This window comes from Fistularia commersonii, chromosome 6 (assembly GCF_037954325.1).
Source record: "Fistularia commersonii isolate RoL2024-O1a breed Wild chromosome 6, RoL_Fcom_v1.0, whole genome shotgun sequence".
Lineage (NCBI taxonomy): Eukaryota > Metazoa > Chordata > Actinopteri > Syngnathiformes > Fistulariidae > Fistularia > Fistularia commersonii.
The window spans coordinates 3722500-3739671 of record NC_141289.1 but is presented as its reverse complement, the minus strand read 5'-3'; the positions used below and the strand labels follow the sequence as shown (position 1 = coordinate 3739671).

The following is a 17172-nucleotide window of genomic DNA, read 5'->3' as shown; positions in this document are numbered from 1 at the left end:
GGCCCTAAAATTACTATATTCCCTGAATGAATGAATTATTGTATCTATATGTGTGAAAAAGAGAGTGGATGAACTGAGGAATGCAAGGTGGACCATCTTTTAGGGAAGAAAACCAAATCCAGTTGCCGCGAGAAGATGATTTTGACATGAAGAGCGAACAATTGTGTCTCTTTATGACATGAGAATGACATTCTGGGATAAACGGTATAATGAATGAATAAATGAATTTGACAGCTGCACTGTTTACAACCATTTCTGCCAACGCGTCTTAATTATTCCGCCCCCTGCAACAAAAGCATGACAGTCTTTAGAAACAGATTGGCGCCTTTATTGGAATGTTGCAAGGCTTTAAATACACAAACCCCCATTCTTTGAATAATTTGGTATTTAATAATAAAAAAAATAATAATAACCTAGTCTAACAATACTGGTCTGACAGTCATTCTGATTCAGTTCCATCTTGATCTTTTTTTTTTCTTCTTTTGCCGCGTCTCGGAGGTGGATGCAAAAGCGGACGCGGGTGAATGAACGCAAGGATGAGCAATTGAACGAGCGAAAGGGTTAAGGAAAGAGGAAAAAAAAAAAAAAAGAAAAAAAAAAAAAAAGGGATAGACGGCGCCGGGTTGGAACGGACAGGAAACGACTGTGTATCAAAGCTCAGGGTGATCCTAACCTTTTATTTTTTTAAACCCCAAATTTCCCGAGTTTTTACATATAAAAAACTTTAGTATGAAATATAAACAAGCTCTTACATGATACACAGACATTTGAAGCAGGAAAAAAAAAAAAAAAAAAAAAAAAAAATCAAAAATGAAGACGATGCTATGCTATCCATACCTGGACTGTTAAGTTGTGAAAATTGCTGATTTCGTTTCGTTTCACCACTACACTGCATGTTTCTCGGCTGAACCAAAAACACCATCACAATCCTTTTCTCTAAACAGCATCCCTCACTTTTGGGAAAATAAAATAAAAAATGAAAAATAAAATAAAATAAAAAAAAGCGTTCACAATTTTTTTTTTTTTTTTTTTTTGTATTTTTTTTTTTTTTTTTTTTTCCATCTTTAAATTCCGTATTGCCTTTTCGAAAGCCAAAGCGCGGGAACCACCACCGGTGCGGCCTTTTCTCCCACCTCCGCCCGAGCCTGTCTGTTAGCAACTCCCCCTCCCCAAACCACCCCGACCCCAACCTCCCTCGTTTCCGTCTCCACGTTAGGACATGACTCCGAACACGGGGTTGTGGCGGCAGATGCTCGGCCCGATTTCTTCATAGTCCTTCTTGGTGTGACAGACTTGGTAGAACTCCGGCTGCGGAAAAAGAAAGAGGCGCGCATTAACACTTTGGAGAGTGTGTGTGTTTTCGCGGATTGATTCATAGGTCACTTTGTTTTTTTTTCAACCCTGTTACCTCAGTGCGAGGCAGCTATTATGAGGAAAAAACGATTTTCGCCGCATTTAAAAACCAACGAAGGAAGGACCTGAACAAAGCGGCGCAGATGCCCGAGGAAGAGCATCGTCTTTTGGGAGGAAGAACGATGGTGTGAAAAATTCAATTAGTTCAATTAAACCGTGGAAAATCTTGAAGTGCTATTCTTGTCTTCCACATTTATTTTTTCATTTATTAAGACCTGGAAGCAACTTTGGCGATGACAATGAAAAAAACATGTCTCCGTCTTTAAAAAAAAAAATCTAATCTCCTACTTGCTCTTTAATGGTGACATTAGTTTGGTTTTCGGGCCGGAGAGATTGGATCTCTGTAAACCAACAGCAGAATTAGAACGCTAATGCTAATTCCAGACAAAATGAGGCTGACACTAACAACAACAACAACAATAATAATAAGTAATATCTTGACTTGCGAGTTTAATCCGTATTGTGACAGAGCTTGTATGTTTATTAAATTAAATTTCAAATTAAATCAACAAACAGTATTAATCTGTTCCAGATCCTGTAATTTTTAGAAAGAAAACTGTACTTTACAAATAAAAATGATACTATATAATATAAGAGAACACAAAGAAAAATAATTGGCTTTATTAAGTGTATTTCCTTAAAAAAAAATAAAAAAAATCAGACGAAAATATTAGCGGAGATCGGCGGAGGAGTTTTTCATTTCATGCTCTGTCATTTGACTTACAGGCTACACACTTAATGTTACAAAGTAAATTGCACACTTTGCTACACTTTAACGCTAAGCTTCATTTAGCAACCGAGTGAACGCAGCTCCTCTTTTTAAAACAATCAAAGTCTCTGACTTTGAGCGACCCGTAAATGTCTTGCGCATCATCTTCTCGCTGATGATGCTTTCAGTCACGATATCACCGAAACTTCACGGTCAAGTTTGCGACGCACACACTTCGCCCATGTTTTTCCAGGCGGCGCCCAGAGTGTTTCTAAATACCACTTCATGGGAAATGCTCATTCCGCTTGCTCTTAACTCTATATTAAATACTAAAACAAAAAAGACTGAGCATTACTTGTAAGTCAGGACACTCATAAGGGGAGTTTCCACTCAGACAAAAGCCTACTTACAGTTGATGCTAACATTGATCCGCCGAACCAGACAGCGTATCTCTGCATGTGGTGAGTGATGACCTGCACGTCGATTGGTTTGGGCTGGCGAAACGAGAGAGATAAATCGATTGCAAAAAGGTTTACTCTGAAAAAAAAATTCTTTTAGTCACTCTTCGGCCTCACCTTCAGCTTGCCTCCGCTCAGCTCCTCGCTCGTCTTCAGCCGGGCGTCCACCGTCCTCTTCAAGTCTCTCTGCAGGCGGCGGCCGAAGTCCCGGAACATGGTGGAGCCGCCGGACAGCACGATGTTCTGCGGACGGAAACACCCCGAGGTTACTGGGCTGAGAGGGACAATCGAGCAGTGAAATGAAATACGGATAGAAAAGGTTCCTCGGTAGCAACAGCGCCCCCTGCTGGCAAAAGAGGGAATTATTATTATTATTACTATTAATTACATGATTTACTGAAATCGAAAACTATCGTCAACTGCAACATCAACGTGTATCCTTGTGATGGTTCTATCGTTTTAAATTTCTCATTTTCACCATGTTAACTGTGGTGTGAATAATATATACCGCGTCATATTTTATTTATGTATTTGTGTACATGTAACATGGTAGGTTTTATTCCCTCTGGTGTATTCTGGATTATTTTGCATATTTAAAGGCGACAGATAGCTGCTTAGAAGACAGGAAAAAAAAAAAAAAAAACAAAAATTCATTTTGGAATTTTTTTTGTTTCGCGTTCCTACAGGAGATGAGGAACCAGGTTAAAACCCCTTTAAGAGGTGGAAGAACACACGGACAACACGGAGGTGGAGTTGCCACAACATTCACGTTCTGCATGCCGGGAATAATAATCATGGACCGTCATGTGGGTTGAAGTGTTTTTGAGAAAACAGCTGGCCGGTGCAATCATTTAAAAAAAAAAAAAAAAATGGCAGAGTCGTCAAGAAGTATCTGGTAATGGACCCACCAGTTACCTACAGGCTTTCTGTTGTTATCAGCTAAATCGAATTTAATACTTTTTTATACCACTTTACACAAATGTAATGACCATGTCCGACTAATAAACATATCATTCACATCTTGAATAGATTTGGCGCGGTAACATATGTAGGTATGAGCCTCCGGGTGACAATGGAAATAAACAATCACAATTATTTAACCTCGCTAAGGCTTATTTGTGCATATAGCTCAGTTTGTTTCCTTTTTGCTGTAAATTCGTGTGCTGTCAGAACACCGGACGTAAACAATAAAGGGTTCCGCTTGTCAATCATCACACAATTCCGATCAAAATTATCCATATCCATTAACCATATCAAAGTAAATTAATCATGTGTTTTACCGTCAAGTGCATTTACATGTTTCCCTTTTTTTAGGTCTTCATTTTGGCAAAATCTTTTAAGATTCGCAAAATGCTATTTTACCTACAGAACTGTCAAAACCCCCTGCCTCAAAGTAGGAGCTGAAGTGCTTCTAGGAGCTAAGGTCTGCCGTCCCTGACTCCTTTGCTGTCAAAATGCACGTAAACGTCCCGGTTCCTGCAATGGTTTTGCAAAAAGTTTGCACAGCGCCGAAGGAGCTGTTGTGCAGAAGTCGTCTCACCTTGTACAGAGGGCGCCTGACATCGATGGGGCAATTCTGGATGACCTCGTCCACGACCTCCGAGATGGGCTGGGTGAAGTCCGGGTTGGCAAACTGCATCGGGGAGTCCAGAAACAGGAAATGTCACCATGGGGGCGTCGAATAGAAAGCGACATTTCATCATCCTTCACTTCCTTCGCAGTGCTCAAATGATTTCTTTTTTTTTCTGTTTTATATTTTTTGCAAATTAGCGAGAAATAATACAGGGGAATTCAAGAAAGAATTTTGGGAACCATACAACGGGGAATAATTGTTGGTACCTCGGGGTGGAAGAAGATCTCGGGACCCAGGAAGCGTTCGTAGCCCACGTCGATGGTGAACTCCTTCTTGCTGATGGCGTTGATGCCGGTGTACTGCTTGATCCACTTGGAGCCGTCGGTGTCGTACTTGTTGAACTCTTTTACTAGATCTGGGCAGACGTAGCTGAACCGCTCCTGCGGGGAGGAGGAGTTCGATCAACTCGGCATTCGCCGCGACATCCGGACAAAGATCAGCTGTTGGGTGTTTCACTTTCTCTGTACCGGCTGCACTTTTGGATGCAATTTGCAAAAAAGGACGGCGGGGTGCTAATAAAACAGTTTTCTTTTTCCAATTTGGGTCTGCTGAGCAGCAGCTCCTCATGAAGACATGCTCCTCTTGATTAGCTGAGATTATCTACAAACATTTTTCAAATCTTTGCAGCGAATAAAAGCTTTAGACAGCGTCACGAGTGCAACACGCAAATACGCAAGGCACGTGTGCATGCAAGGGTCATTGGAATAATATTTTTGGACGAGGACCGCGTTGTCGTGGAAACACGATGAAGCGAGCTGCGGCCGCTCTGTGCGCCCACTGCTATTTGGGGATGCGGTAAAAAGCAGGGATTTGAGTTTAAACCTGCACGGAGGGCTGGATGGAAAGTGTTTAAAAATTAGTGCATGAGTCACAAATTCAATATTTCCAAGGTTTTTTTTTTTTTTAACAACTCTCCTTTCGCGACAAATACAAAGGCAAAGCATTTTTTTTAATTCTAATTCCCAGTACAATCTTTGGTGAGAATTTAGGTGCACACTTATGAAGAGCATGTATAAATTATTTTTGAATACAAAGTAACAATAATAAAATGAAATAATTCCTTGACATTCATCTCTATCAACAACTTTGGCCCGAGTCTTTTACTTAAAATTTGTTTTCTGATTTTTCTTCTAGTTTTTTTTTTATTCCAATTCCCAGCACATTTTTTGTAGGGAATTTAGTTGCACACTAATGAGGAGCATGTATAAATTATTTTTGAATACAAAATAATAATAATAAAACAAAATAATTCCTTGACATACATCTCTTGCAATGACTTTGGCCCAACTCCTTTACTTCAATTTTCAAATTTTTCTTCTTGTTTTTTTAATGCCAATGCCCAGCACATTTTTTGTAGGAATTTAAGTGGACACTTATGAACACTATGTGTAAATTATTTTTGAATACAAAATAATAATAATAATAAAATAAACTAATTCCTTGACATTCATCTCTTGCAAAGACTTTGGCCCGAGTCTTTTACTTCTAATTTTTTTCAAATTTTTCTTCTAGTTTTTTTAATTCCAATTCCCAGCACATTTTTTGTAGGAATTTAGGTGGACACTTATGAACAGCATGTGTAAATTATTTTTGAATACAAAATAATAATAATAATAAAATAAACTAATTCCTTGACATCCATCTCTTGCAACGACTTTGACCCGAGTCTTTTACTTCTAATTTTTTTCAAAATTTTCCTTCCAGTTTTTTTTAATTCCAATTCCCAGCACATTTTTTTGTAAGAATTTAGGTGCACACTTATGAAAAGCCTGTAAAAAAAAATCTTTTTTAATGCAAAATAATCATAATAAAATAAAATAATTCCTTGACATACATCTCTTACGACGACTTTGGCCCGAGTCTTTTGCTTCAAATAACCTTTACGGTTTAATTTCTGAAAATCCAAAGCTGGGTCAGAGATACATGAGATATGAGGTCCGTGTGATTTTTCAAGGGGAGAAAAACAAAACAAAAAAAGAATGTGGCTGCGGACCAACCTTGACTGCCTTGGCGGTCTCCAGGGACTGCTCGGGCGGGATGCCCACCTCCCTCTCTCTCAGCAGCTGCTGGGTGAAGTAGGTGATGTCCCGCCCCGCAATGGGAATGTGCTTTATGCAGCTGCCGATGACATAACCTTCGGCCTGGGAGACGCGGGAACACAAAACATAGGCGACGTCACGCCAACAGGGCCACAAAAGAAAGGGAGAGGCTGTTTGATTCTGCCGTTTGGATCGGCGAGCGTTGTGTGTGTGTGTGTGTGTGTCTGTGTGTGTGTGTGTGTGTTCAGGCCACAGACATGCTGATTCAGAGCCTCTACATCTAAATGGTTCCTGCAAGCACATTTCCTGATGCTGAGTAATTCCTTCCAAACCAGAGAGCGAGAGAGAAGATCAACACTATCGTGTCAAAGTGGAGAGGTTTTTCTGGAGAAAAACGGGTAAAAAACACGTTTTTCCCCTTCGAGCATACAAATTCCGACACTTCCAACTTTTGTGTCTGCCGAAACCCTTAATGTCAAAGAACAAAAAGCGCACGTATACATTATTTTCAATACATAAAGAAGTGATATGGCGCCTTCTTGGTCGAGGAAATAAGAGGAATCGCGTTTTATTATCAGCCTCAACTGTCAAATTTTAAAGCATAATGTTTGATCAGTGGGATTGTCGAGTATCAAATGCTGAGAGCGCAACTTCCTTATTTCAGGGTGAGCGAGCGGCAAAGAACGATTCATTTCCTCTTCCATGAAGCTGAAGTAGTTTGTTCCTGTTTCGGGGCTTAAAAAAAGGTGTTAACCTCCAAATAGACATGATTTACTGAGTGAAAAAAAAAAAAAATCCGGGATACCAAGAAACCGTTGAGTTTCCTTTTTTTTTAAATTAATATTAAAGCTATTGTTGGACCATGTCCCCAGAACTGTTAACACTGCTAACATTAGCATGAGGTCATTGTGTCTTTTTTTTTTTTTTTTTGCCTTCTTCTGACCTCGTGTCTTCAACTGAATCGGAATTTTTTTCTCCAGGACTCAATCAAAATTAAATGTACATCTTTTCAAATATTAATATGACCCGCGGCGCTGCCTCGCTCGCAACGCGACTATGAAATCTCCCATCGGAGTGCGATACTCCGAGAGGGAAAAGGCTCGGATCCCGTGGATGAGCAGCCGGAGAATCACCTCCGCCCGCAGCCTGTGGACGGAGCGACAATCACGGCGGTGGGGGCTTTAAGCATCCGCTGCCGGATTTTCATTGGGGAACAGGAAGTCTGATGTCTGGCTAGTAAATAAATCTGCCTGAGGAGAGATTCCTTCTTGGCGCATCTGCTCGGCAGAGGATTTCCTGGTGAGGAGCTCCATCAGGGCCCTCAAACTAGAAACCCAAATGTAAACAAACATGTTTTCATTTGGAGCCACTTTCATTGCACAGCTCTGATTGTTTATGTGTGTGTTTGTGTGTGTGTGTGAGTCTTGGAAGTCAGTGTGTGTGTCTGTAAACTCACCACAGGGATGACATGGGTGACTCCGTCTCCGCTGTCGATGACCGTGCCTGTCAACGTGCGCTCTCCTACCTGTCGGGACGTCCACGAGGCTGCGAGGGCGAGCACAGCCTGACACACACAAACACACACACACACACACATTACCATCATAGTGTAAACCACGGAGGGACAACGTGTGCAAGGCTTTTCACCGACCTGCACGGCGATATAAAGCCCGGGAACGTTAAAGGACTCGAACATGATCTCGGCTGTGTATTCTCTGTTTTCCGGCGTGTTCAGCGGGGGTTCTGTCTGCAAATGCAGAAGAAACGTCAAAAACACACACACACACACACACAGGTTAGAAGCAAGAATTACAGCTATGTGTCTTGTCTCTCCATTTATAGCAGAGAATACCGAGATGATTTTTCATTTCCGATTTTATTGTCTTTCACGAAACAGGACGGCAGAAAAAAAAAAACAATTATTTTTGAGAGTCCCACCAGCAGGAAGTAATGGTCCTCAGGCTCCGCTCTCAGATACTTGAAGATGATCTGCTCCATGAAGCGCTCCATCAGGTCCCAGTCTTCAACTATACCGTGACGGATCGGCCACTGCTCGGAGAGAGCGGGAGAAAGAGAAACGCGTCTTAATTTTATTTCTTTATTTCCGATCAAAATGTTGGTTGATTTCTCAGGACGATAAAACGCAGACAGAAAATATAACAACACCCTTGGGGACGATATGAGTAATGCATGTGCTTTGAGATGGAGTGCCTGCAGCTAATTTCGTTTCGCACATATTTTATAAACGTGCCTGCGGTCTGAGATCCCTTGAAACGCGTCATGAGTGTTTCCTGCAGGCACTGTGAACAGCAGCTTCCGCAGACGGGTCGCTTATAATTGATGGTCAGAGATGGAAAAACTAAAACTTAAAAAAAAAAAAAAAAAAAAGCAGATACCACAAACTCTTGATCATTATTTTTTTTTTATCTTCTAATTATTTTCATATCTAAAAAAAAAAAAGGAATCACTCAGAAAACAAATTAGAGTATTATTTCGCTGATTATATAGAAAAAAAAATACACAAAACGTGTGTTTTTTTTGAAAAACAGCTTGCAAGCTCCTGGAAAAATTTGGCCCAAAAAATCTAACATTCACGACTTTCATTGACATGTGGGGAGGGAAAAAAAAAGGACCCTTTGAATCCCAGTTAAAATGATCGAAAAGTCTAAAATCTGTAAAAAAAATTGATAAATAAAAATCTACAATTCCAAACTAAATTACATGCCCAAAAAAAAAAAAAACTTTCTACTAATGTGCAAGCATTATGGCCGAGAGTCTGTACCTTTGTGGAATACGTGGGTTTGTCTACTGCTTCATCGCCGATGTAGAAATCCAGGTCGTCCACCCCCTTCATCATCCTCCTCTGCGCCTGGTCACCCACCTTGGCTGACTCTTTGATGGCGATACCTGATGGCGACGGCGGCCGGGTTAAAACGTGAATCTTTTCAACCACTGCAGTTTTAGCACGAATTAATCTGCGTTTTTTTTGCTACATATCATGCAATATTCAGTCAATATTTAAGCATCTTTGTGGCATTTGTTTATATATACTGCTCAAACACATTAACAACACAATGTAACTCCAAGTCAATCACACTTGTGTGAAATCATAGTGTCCACTCAGGAAGCAACACAGAGTCATTTTGACTTGTTTTAAGGACATTACATCAAAGTTGGATCAGCCTGGAGTTTGTTTTTACAATTTAATTTTGAGTGTGATTTCTAATCCAGACCTCCATGGGTTGATACAATTGATTTCCATTGATCATTTTTGTGTGATTTTGTTGTCAGCACAACTGTGTAAAGAGCAAAGTATTTCATAAGAATATTTCATTCATTTAGATCTAGGATGTGTTTTTTAAGTGTTCCCTTAATTTTTTTGAGCAGTGTATATATGTTATACCCAAAATAAACTAAAAAAAATCATGTAAATTTATATGAAAGTTCCTAGGGGATTTTAATTCCTTGGATTTGTTACTGGACTACATTTTGTTATAAATAAACTGCTGTGATTCATTTTGAAAACGCGCCCTGGACACAGCCTGTGTGACTGGTTGCAGGTTCTAGGGGTTGCTGGACTGCGTGTGTGTATGTGTGTGTGTGTGTGTGCGTGGAACCGAGGTCAAAGTTTAAACACTCACATGATGGCACGATGAACTGTGGCTCTGTATTCCCTGCATACCCCAGTTTGGTGTATCTACAAGGAGGAAAAAAAAGGAAGAAGAATTTCCATTTGTAATGTGCTCTCGGCAAAAAAACAAACAAACACCCCGCTACATTCGGACGCATGAAAGTTTAATTCAGCGCAAGATTTGGTTTGGCCGCGTCAGTGACGGCCATCGCTTCATCAATGCCATCACTGTCCTCGGACAGCTTGGTTTGGCGCCAGAAGCGACGGCAGCTCGGCAGTTCGCCGCTGGGAATCCGCTAAAAGAGCCATTCATGTCGCCCAGAGAAACTAGCCATACTAAAAAAAAAAAAAAAAAAATGTCACAATTCCAGTCAGTAAACTAGCTGTGACCTCTGCACCGACTTTTGACTTCTGCATTTTCATGTTTTAATCAAAAAAAAAAAAAAAAAAAAAAAAAAAAAGTCATCCTGCATTCAGATTTAAGGAGTATATTTTCAGACTTTGGCGAAATTTCATGCCGCCGCCGCGACTGCACCCTGAGAGACAGATGCCAGCCAGATGTGCTCCTGTGTGGGACGGACCCAGACTGGCCTCCAGGACTTCCTGATACAGGACACTGCTTAACACTTTTAATGGACCACATCCTGGTCATAATAGTAGCTCCTTTGAATACAACTTTATGAAGAGGAGGGAAAAAAAAGAAAGGGCCACATCAGCAAAGATGTGAAATCAGATATGGAAGTAAAAACAAGTGTGTGCCTGTGATTCTTTTTATGTTTTGACCAACAAAAAAAAAAGGGACTTCAAGACATTTAAGATTTGACTGCACCCAGTTAAAGCTTTAATATTCCATGTCAATAATAACATGCCATGTAGTAATAATAATAATAATAATAATAATGATAACAATAACAATGTGGAGCAAATGCCTTATGTCGGCAACAAAAGACAGAAAAGGAAACTGATGCAAACACTGAAGCAAGACTTTCTAACTGACCGACTGCCATTTGATTAAAATATGAGGGACGCCCGTAAAGGTTTCTGAAAAAATAAAACACATGGAGCCAAACATGACAAAACACCTTCCCTCCGTGACTGAGGTGAGAAAAAAGTTAAAGATTAATGAATTGAATTCAATATTTTTTTTTTTTAAGATAGGGAATAAAAGGACCTTGCAGTGGTGTACTTGAACTTGGCCACGCCAATCATTAAACAACTGCTAAAAAAAAAAACTCAAGATACTTTGGGGAATTCATGAAAATCCTTTGTGGGCATTTCACAAACACCGCTGCCGTGTTGATTGGAAACCAAAAGAAACGAACAAATGGGCACATTATGATAGAAAACCGGGAGATCGGTCGCTAATTAGTTTACGGCAATAGATATGAAAGAAGCATAGAAGCTCGGCATTTAACTTAAGCATGGATGTTTCATTCTTTTAAAAGGTAGCAGGGTTTTTGTCATGTTTTATGAATGCATGGTCTGAGTATGTTGTTCATTTAACTTCCTGCTAAAATATCAATGATTTTTGCATAGGTCATTTGTATGCAAAATCTTCAGCACCGTGTTTGCCGGAGGGACGATTCGCTGGGAAATTCTAAACAGAGGTGCATGTAAACAAAAGAAATAAAAATGACATTTTCTCACATTTAACCCGAAACAATGCAGCACCAGGCTGAGAGGCAACTGCAGCAGCCTGATAAGACCATTAAAAAAAAAAAAGAGAAGAAGCAGCAGCAGCAGCAGCAGGATCTTAACACCTTCATACCATAGAAGAGTCTCAGCTTGTCCTCTTCTACCTGCCTCAACAGGCGTGAATAAATCGCAACGCTGAGAGGACGACTGAAGCCTCCGCACTAGGCTGAATTCCTGGATGGGCCGCGCGGTTTAGCGAATTATGGTTGAGAGCTGCAGGTTAAAAACAAATCGTGTGTTGAGCTAAAGGTAGGCGTGTATTAGATCTACTCCACCTCAATGACTCCTTGTTTCTATCAGGAGAGATGCGGGGTATAGATATCTTAGGTGGTTTTTCAGTCTTCAGCGACATAAGAATGTTTTCCCAATGGTGCAAACTCTATCTTAGCTTTATCTTTCAGGTAGAGGTCAACAGCTTTATCTAAGCAAACAGAACTTTTCACCGGGTGCATACCAAAATAATTCTTTCGCTGATAGCACAGTCATAAAGGCTAAAAAGAAAAGAGAGAACTTCAATGTCCTGCTCTAAATATATTTATGTATTTCTGACAGAAGCTGGTTGCTTCCCTCTACTTGTTTCATATCAACTCTTCAGTAACCTTCAACATCCCTGACCGTTCCCGGCATCCTGTTATGATGACAAACATGCAGAAACGAATGCCGACTGCAGTCTGAAAGATGCATCGGGAGCACGGATGAACGACGACTCCACCCAAACTGCAGTCGGCTGTTGGTGCGACACCTGAACGCTCCTGGCTGGGAAGCCTACGGGTATGCAATGCAATGTGGTACGAAAACAAAAACACTTATGCGCAGTCATGTGCATGAGTGATATATCCAAATTTCTATCTCACTGTCATCTAGAGGCGTTTAAGGGACAGCTGAGTCGAATCCTTGGTTGTCTGTGGTTTTTTTTTGTTTTTTTTTACAATGAAGCGTGACGCACAACTGTTGAAAAACTCCAGCTCCTCACCACATCCACTGACAGCTGCTAACTTCCTGCTCACAGTGGCAGCATATAGCTATGGCAATAAAAAATAATCAAAAAGTAAGCCATTGTGGATCTCAACCTCATTCTTTCAGCTACACAATGATATCAGAACCCATATCTTAAGATTTGAAAGTGGAGCGATTGTGTCAGATACAATGTAAAGATGTGTGTGATCCGGGATATCTAGAGCTACCTTCTACCTGATTGTTGTTTATTTTGCGATTTCAGTCTTGACATAGATTGCCAAATCTTTTTCTACTATAGATTAACTGGATTGTGTTTAAAATTCTGAGTTAATCCAGTGGAAAACTGAATCAATGTGTTGAATATATGATCAATGATCTACTGTAACCTATGCAAACGGGGGAGACGTCATACATTCCGATGTTCCCTTTGGTTTCAGTTCTGCAAAAATTGCTAATACTTTTCATTTAAAAACTACATCACATTTTGAGGTTATTTAAGTGCCTTTTAGAGACTTGCAGACACCTTGCTGACTGCAAAGTTCTGCCGGGGTTAGTGAAATCCGTCTTGGGAGCAGAGAGCGGCGCGGGGTCACCTCGCAGTTGGCTCTGCGGCCTCTGTCTGGGTGCAGATCTGAGGCAGCAGGGCTGGTAAGCAGGCAGGGAAACGCAAAGGTATGCAGCGTGAACCATGAATGACTTCAAGTCTCAACATGAAAAACGATGCAATACACTCCTGAACCTGGTGTCATCCTGTTGACTGCAGTTTTGAAGGGATTCTGCATTGATTTATTCCTTGAAAACAGACTCACGGTAACTTTGATTTCTGTCAAATGTCTGAACAAGATTTAGGAAGCCCTTATCAAGAAGTAAGGATAGTTCCCCAAAGCAGGAAATGCACGTAGATAAGAACAAACAGGACGGTCTGTTTGTATGACCTCTCTGGAAAACAAATCAGTGCCCGCATTTCTGAATATATCCTTGCTAGATAAAAGTATTAGTGGGCCGGTGAAGAAGCGAAAAGACAGCTTAATGGAAAGAAGCTGCCGGGATGCCGAGAACGACCATATATGGGCTAAAATGCGTGAATGAGGAAGTGTGTGGAAAACACGAGTGCGCATGCGCCAGGTCCAGTCTGATGAGCAGAAAGATTCATGAATTAAATGGGCTAAAGAGACGAGCACCGGGAGACCACGGGCACGTTAACTGTCACGCAGGACGTTGCCTTGTTGACCCTGAGTGCATTAATAGAGCGGCTCACGAATGCAAGCGGCAGGGTAGCAAAGATTTACCCAGTCGGCGGCAGAAACGAGCTGAGGGTTTACAATGAAATCCGCTCGACGGGAGCACAACAGACATGGGGGGATTCGCGCAAAAATTACGTTAGCTAGCTAACAAGCTAATAACAGCGGTGAGACACGCTTGGAAAGAGCATCGTAGCGATAAGTCCCACTGCTAGCTCGTCTTTAGCATACTAGCGAACATACACACACAGACGGACTGACTGACACACATACACACCCCGTTAGTGCTGACACTGACAGCCCGAAGCCCCAACGTTTGCCCCGCGACTCACCCTGTACCGCAATCCACCACGCACGCCGGTAGCCGTCCAGCCATCTTTCCCCCGAGTCTCCGTCGAGCAGAAGCTGTTGAACTCGACGTATCACGGGCTGTGTCCGCTGGAAGACCTGGCAGACCGTCCGCAGGCGGAACCCTGAGCCGCTCACTGCCGCTTCCACTTCCGCACTCGGCTTCTGCCAGTCAGGGAGGAGAGGCAAGATGGCGGAGGCCGGGGAGAGCGACGCAGGCGCGGCGGAGGAGCTGTCACTCACCGGGGGTCTGTGGGGTGCGGAGGAGGAACGATTTCCGATCAACTTTGTTGCCATTTCTTATTTTTATTTCTTTCTCGTTAACCAGGTTTACTTATTACTCATTTTCTTGCCTTTTTATCTATGAAAGAAAATTCTTCATTGTAAACTACAACACGGAACTTTGTATTTGTTGGATTTGGCGCCCCCTCTGGACAGAAGTTGTAAGTGCAGTTGAAAAATACACATTAACCTTCACCACAGGATAAACTCTACATTAACTTGAACTACTAATATCTGAAAAATAAACATAGAATTTCTTCAAGGAAGTGAAAAAAAAACTTTTTTTTGCCTGTAACAGGATAATGATTTGTCAGCCCTTCTCTGAAACAGAGTTTCACAGACTCTGTAGGGAGTCAGACTGGAGAGTGGGCATTAAATGTTTTTAGTCAAAGGAAATCTTTCATTTGCAAATGTAAGTCATAAAGAAGAGACTTTATTCAACCGCAAACATTTTTAAACCTATATAAAAGTATTGTGGATTGAAAAAATATAATGTACTGAAACGCAATCGCACCAACATCTGTGTCAAAGAAAGAAAAAAAGGTATCCCTCCTAGTGATATTGGGATGAACTATGTGATGTGTGTTGTAATTTATTAGATTGGAGTATCATATTTATTCTTTATTTTCATTTTTGGCTTAAATCAAATATTTCTCTAAGTCACATTATCACTTTATAAAAGTGTTTTCTTAAAGTGGAAAGAAAATAAAAATGAAATTGCCTTCCGTAGCCATCAACTTCTAGTATTATTACCCGAGTCTCCCCTGTTGTAATTATCAGAAGATGCTTTATACATATATAAACACTTTGGTATATAACGGTGTGTATATCATTGCAACACCATGTTTTATTTTCAGATTTTTGGTGATTTAAAAAAGAAAAAGGTAAGTATTGTATCTCAGGTGTCTCATAGTATGCCATGCTTTTGCTGCATTGCATGTTTTGTAATACACTGTTATGTGTTTAAAAAAAGCGCATTTTACAGGGTCCAGAAGATGCCAAGGTACTTTGACAAAAACAATAATGAAACTAATTTTGAAAAAAGTGTATTTTGACCAGCAGGCACAGTGGCAAAGCGGTTGGTAGGGGTTTCCTCCCATGTTTTTTTGTTTTTTTTGTTTTGGTTTCCCCCCCCATGGTCCGTAATTATGAAGGGGGTTCACTACCCTGAATTGCCCAGATGTGTTCATGTTTATGTCTCTATATGATGCATGAATGAGGAAGTGAGAGGTTGTGTTTCCTTATGTGGCCCTTTAGGGTAAGTCAGAAAAGAATACGGGGGCAAAATTCTTCCATAATCGTTAATATTATCATATCCAACACCACCATTTCTCTTCTAAATACATTTAGACATTTCAGTGAAAGTAGAAAAACTCTGACCACAACTTCATCAACTCCCTCTAAAAACAATGCTACTGCCATCTTGCATTCGGAGGTTGTAATTGCATCCTTTAATGGTGTGGATGCAGGAAAAATGCTCATTGAGGGATAGAAACCGTATAATGTGCACGACGCGATGTGCTTTTTTGTGATTGGTACTAAGCATCTGCTTATTCAACAGAGTTTTTATCAAAAACATTTCGATGACATGGTGGTTGGTGCTTCTACCTCACGGCAAGGAGTTCAGATTCCATCAGGGTGGCTTTTCTGTGTGGAGTTTGCATGTTTGCATGCCTCCTTCAGTCCAAAAACATACAAGAGGTTCATTTGAGACCTTAAATTTCAATGATGTGTGGGTGTGAGTGATAGTTGGACATCTTTTGTTGACATTCAAATGGTTGTCTGTATCTATATGTGACAGACTGACCAGGGACCCCCGACCCTGAGCTCAGGAAAAACAGTATATATGAAATGAGTGATAACATCAGCGAGACTCAAAAGTCCTGAAAACAAGTGGGGGAAAAAAAAAAAGCACTTAAAAAAAGCCAGGGCCAGAAGTGGCATCAACATTGAAGCCAGTCTCTCCTCCCCTACTTGCAGGAGTCTACAAAATTGAAAATATTTTTGTTTGGAATTGCAAAATATCTTTGTGAAGCCAAGATACACGGAACCTCAAAAACATACCTGTGTCACATTGACATCTTAGCGTATCCAAATGATTTTATGGTAAATGAGTTCAGACACCATTTTCCAGTCACGCTGAACAGCAGACCTGGAGTTCAAAACCCGCCTGACAGCGGGTGATTGATCGATCAATATTGATTAAAGCAGGGGTCTCAGACTTGCAACCAAGGGGGCCAATTACATCCCCAGGAAATGATGTTTTGAGGTCCCCTACCTGATATCTAATTTCAGGCCTGTGCTTTTCTTCCTCTCCCGCATCTTGTGGGCCACCAGAGCTCAGGCTCGGGGAAAAAAAATATCACAAATGAGTCTAGTCCGTGATAACTGGACTTGAATTTCTTCACTCAAGGACGCTTCACCGCTCATCCGAGAGGCTTCTTTATTTCTAATGACCTGCGGGGAGTTTCCGAATATAACTGCCAGGGTTTTAGAACCGAAGAAGCTTCTCGGACGTCTTCAAATGAAGAAATTCAAGTTGCCATGACAGGATTGACAAGAACATTAATTACCGACGTTGGTCACCATGGCTCAGGACTGTCACTGAATGAATGGGGAAATAAATCATGTCATGTCTTTATCAAAAGACAGAGGATTTTAGAAGTAGGGTATTTTTTTTGTTGAGCAGTGGCATCTCAACATGTCTATCATGCATGGTTAAAGTTCCAGTGCACAGAGTATAACATCAGACATTATTACTAAACT

The 17172-nt window shown here is 40.9% G+C and overlaps 1 protein-coding gene across 1 annotated transcript; it reads right to left on the bottom strand.

Annotated features, from left to right (window-relative positions):
- Positions 1-306: 306 nt before the first annotated feature.
- On the bottom strand, positions 307-14304 carry LOC147233185 (actin-related protein 3-like). The gene is made up of 12 exons (XM_086147748.1): positions 14109-14304; positions 9894-9949; positions 9035-9159; positions 8191-8301; positions 7904-7999; positions 7709-7816; positions 6211-6354; positions 4420-4593; positions 4121-4213; positions 2698-2823; positions 2533-2616; positions 307-1308 (listed from the first exon to the last, which is right to left on the bottom strand). The coding sequence occupies exons 1-12, from the start codon at positions 14150-14152 to the stop codon at positions 1213-1215; spliced, it is 1257 nt and encodes a 418-aa protein (XP_086003874.1). The 5' UTR covers positions 14153-14304; the 3' UTR covers positions 307-1212.
- Positions 14305-17172: the final 2868 nt, after the last annotated feature.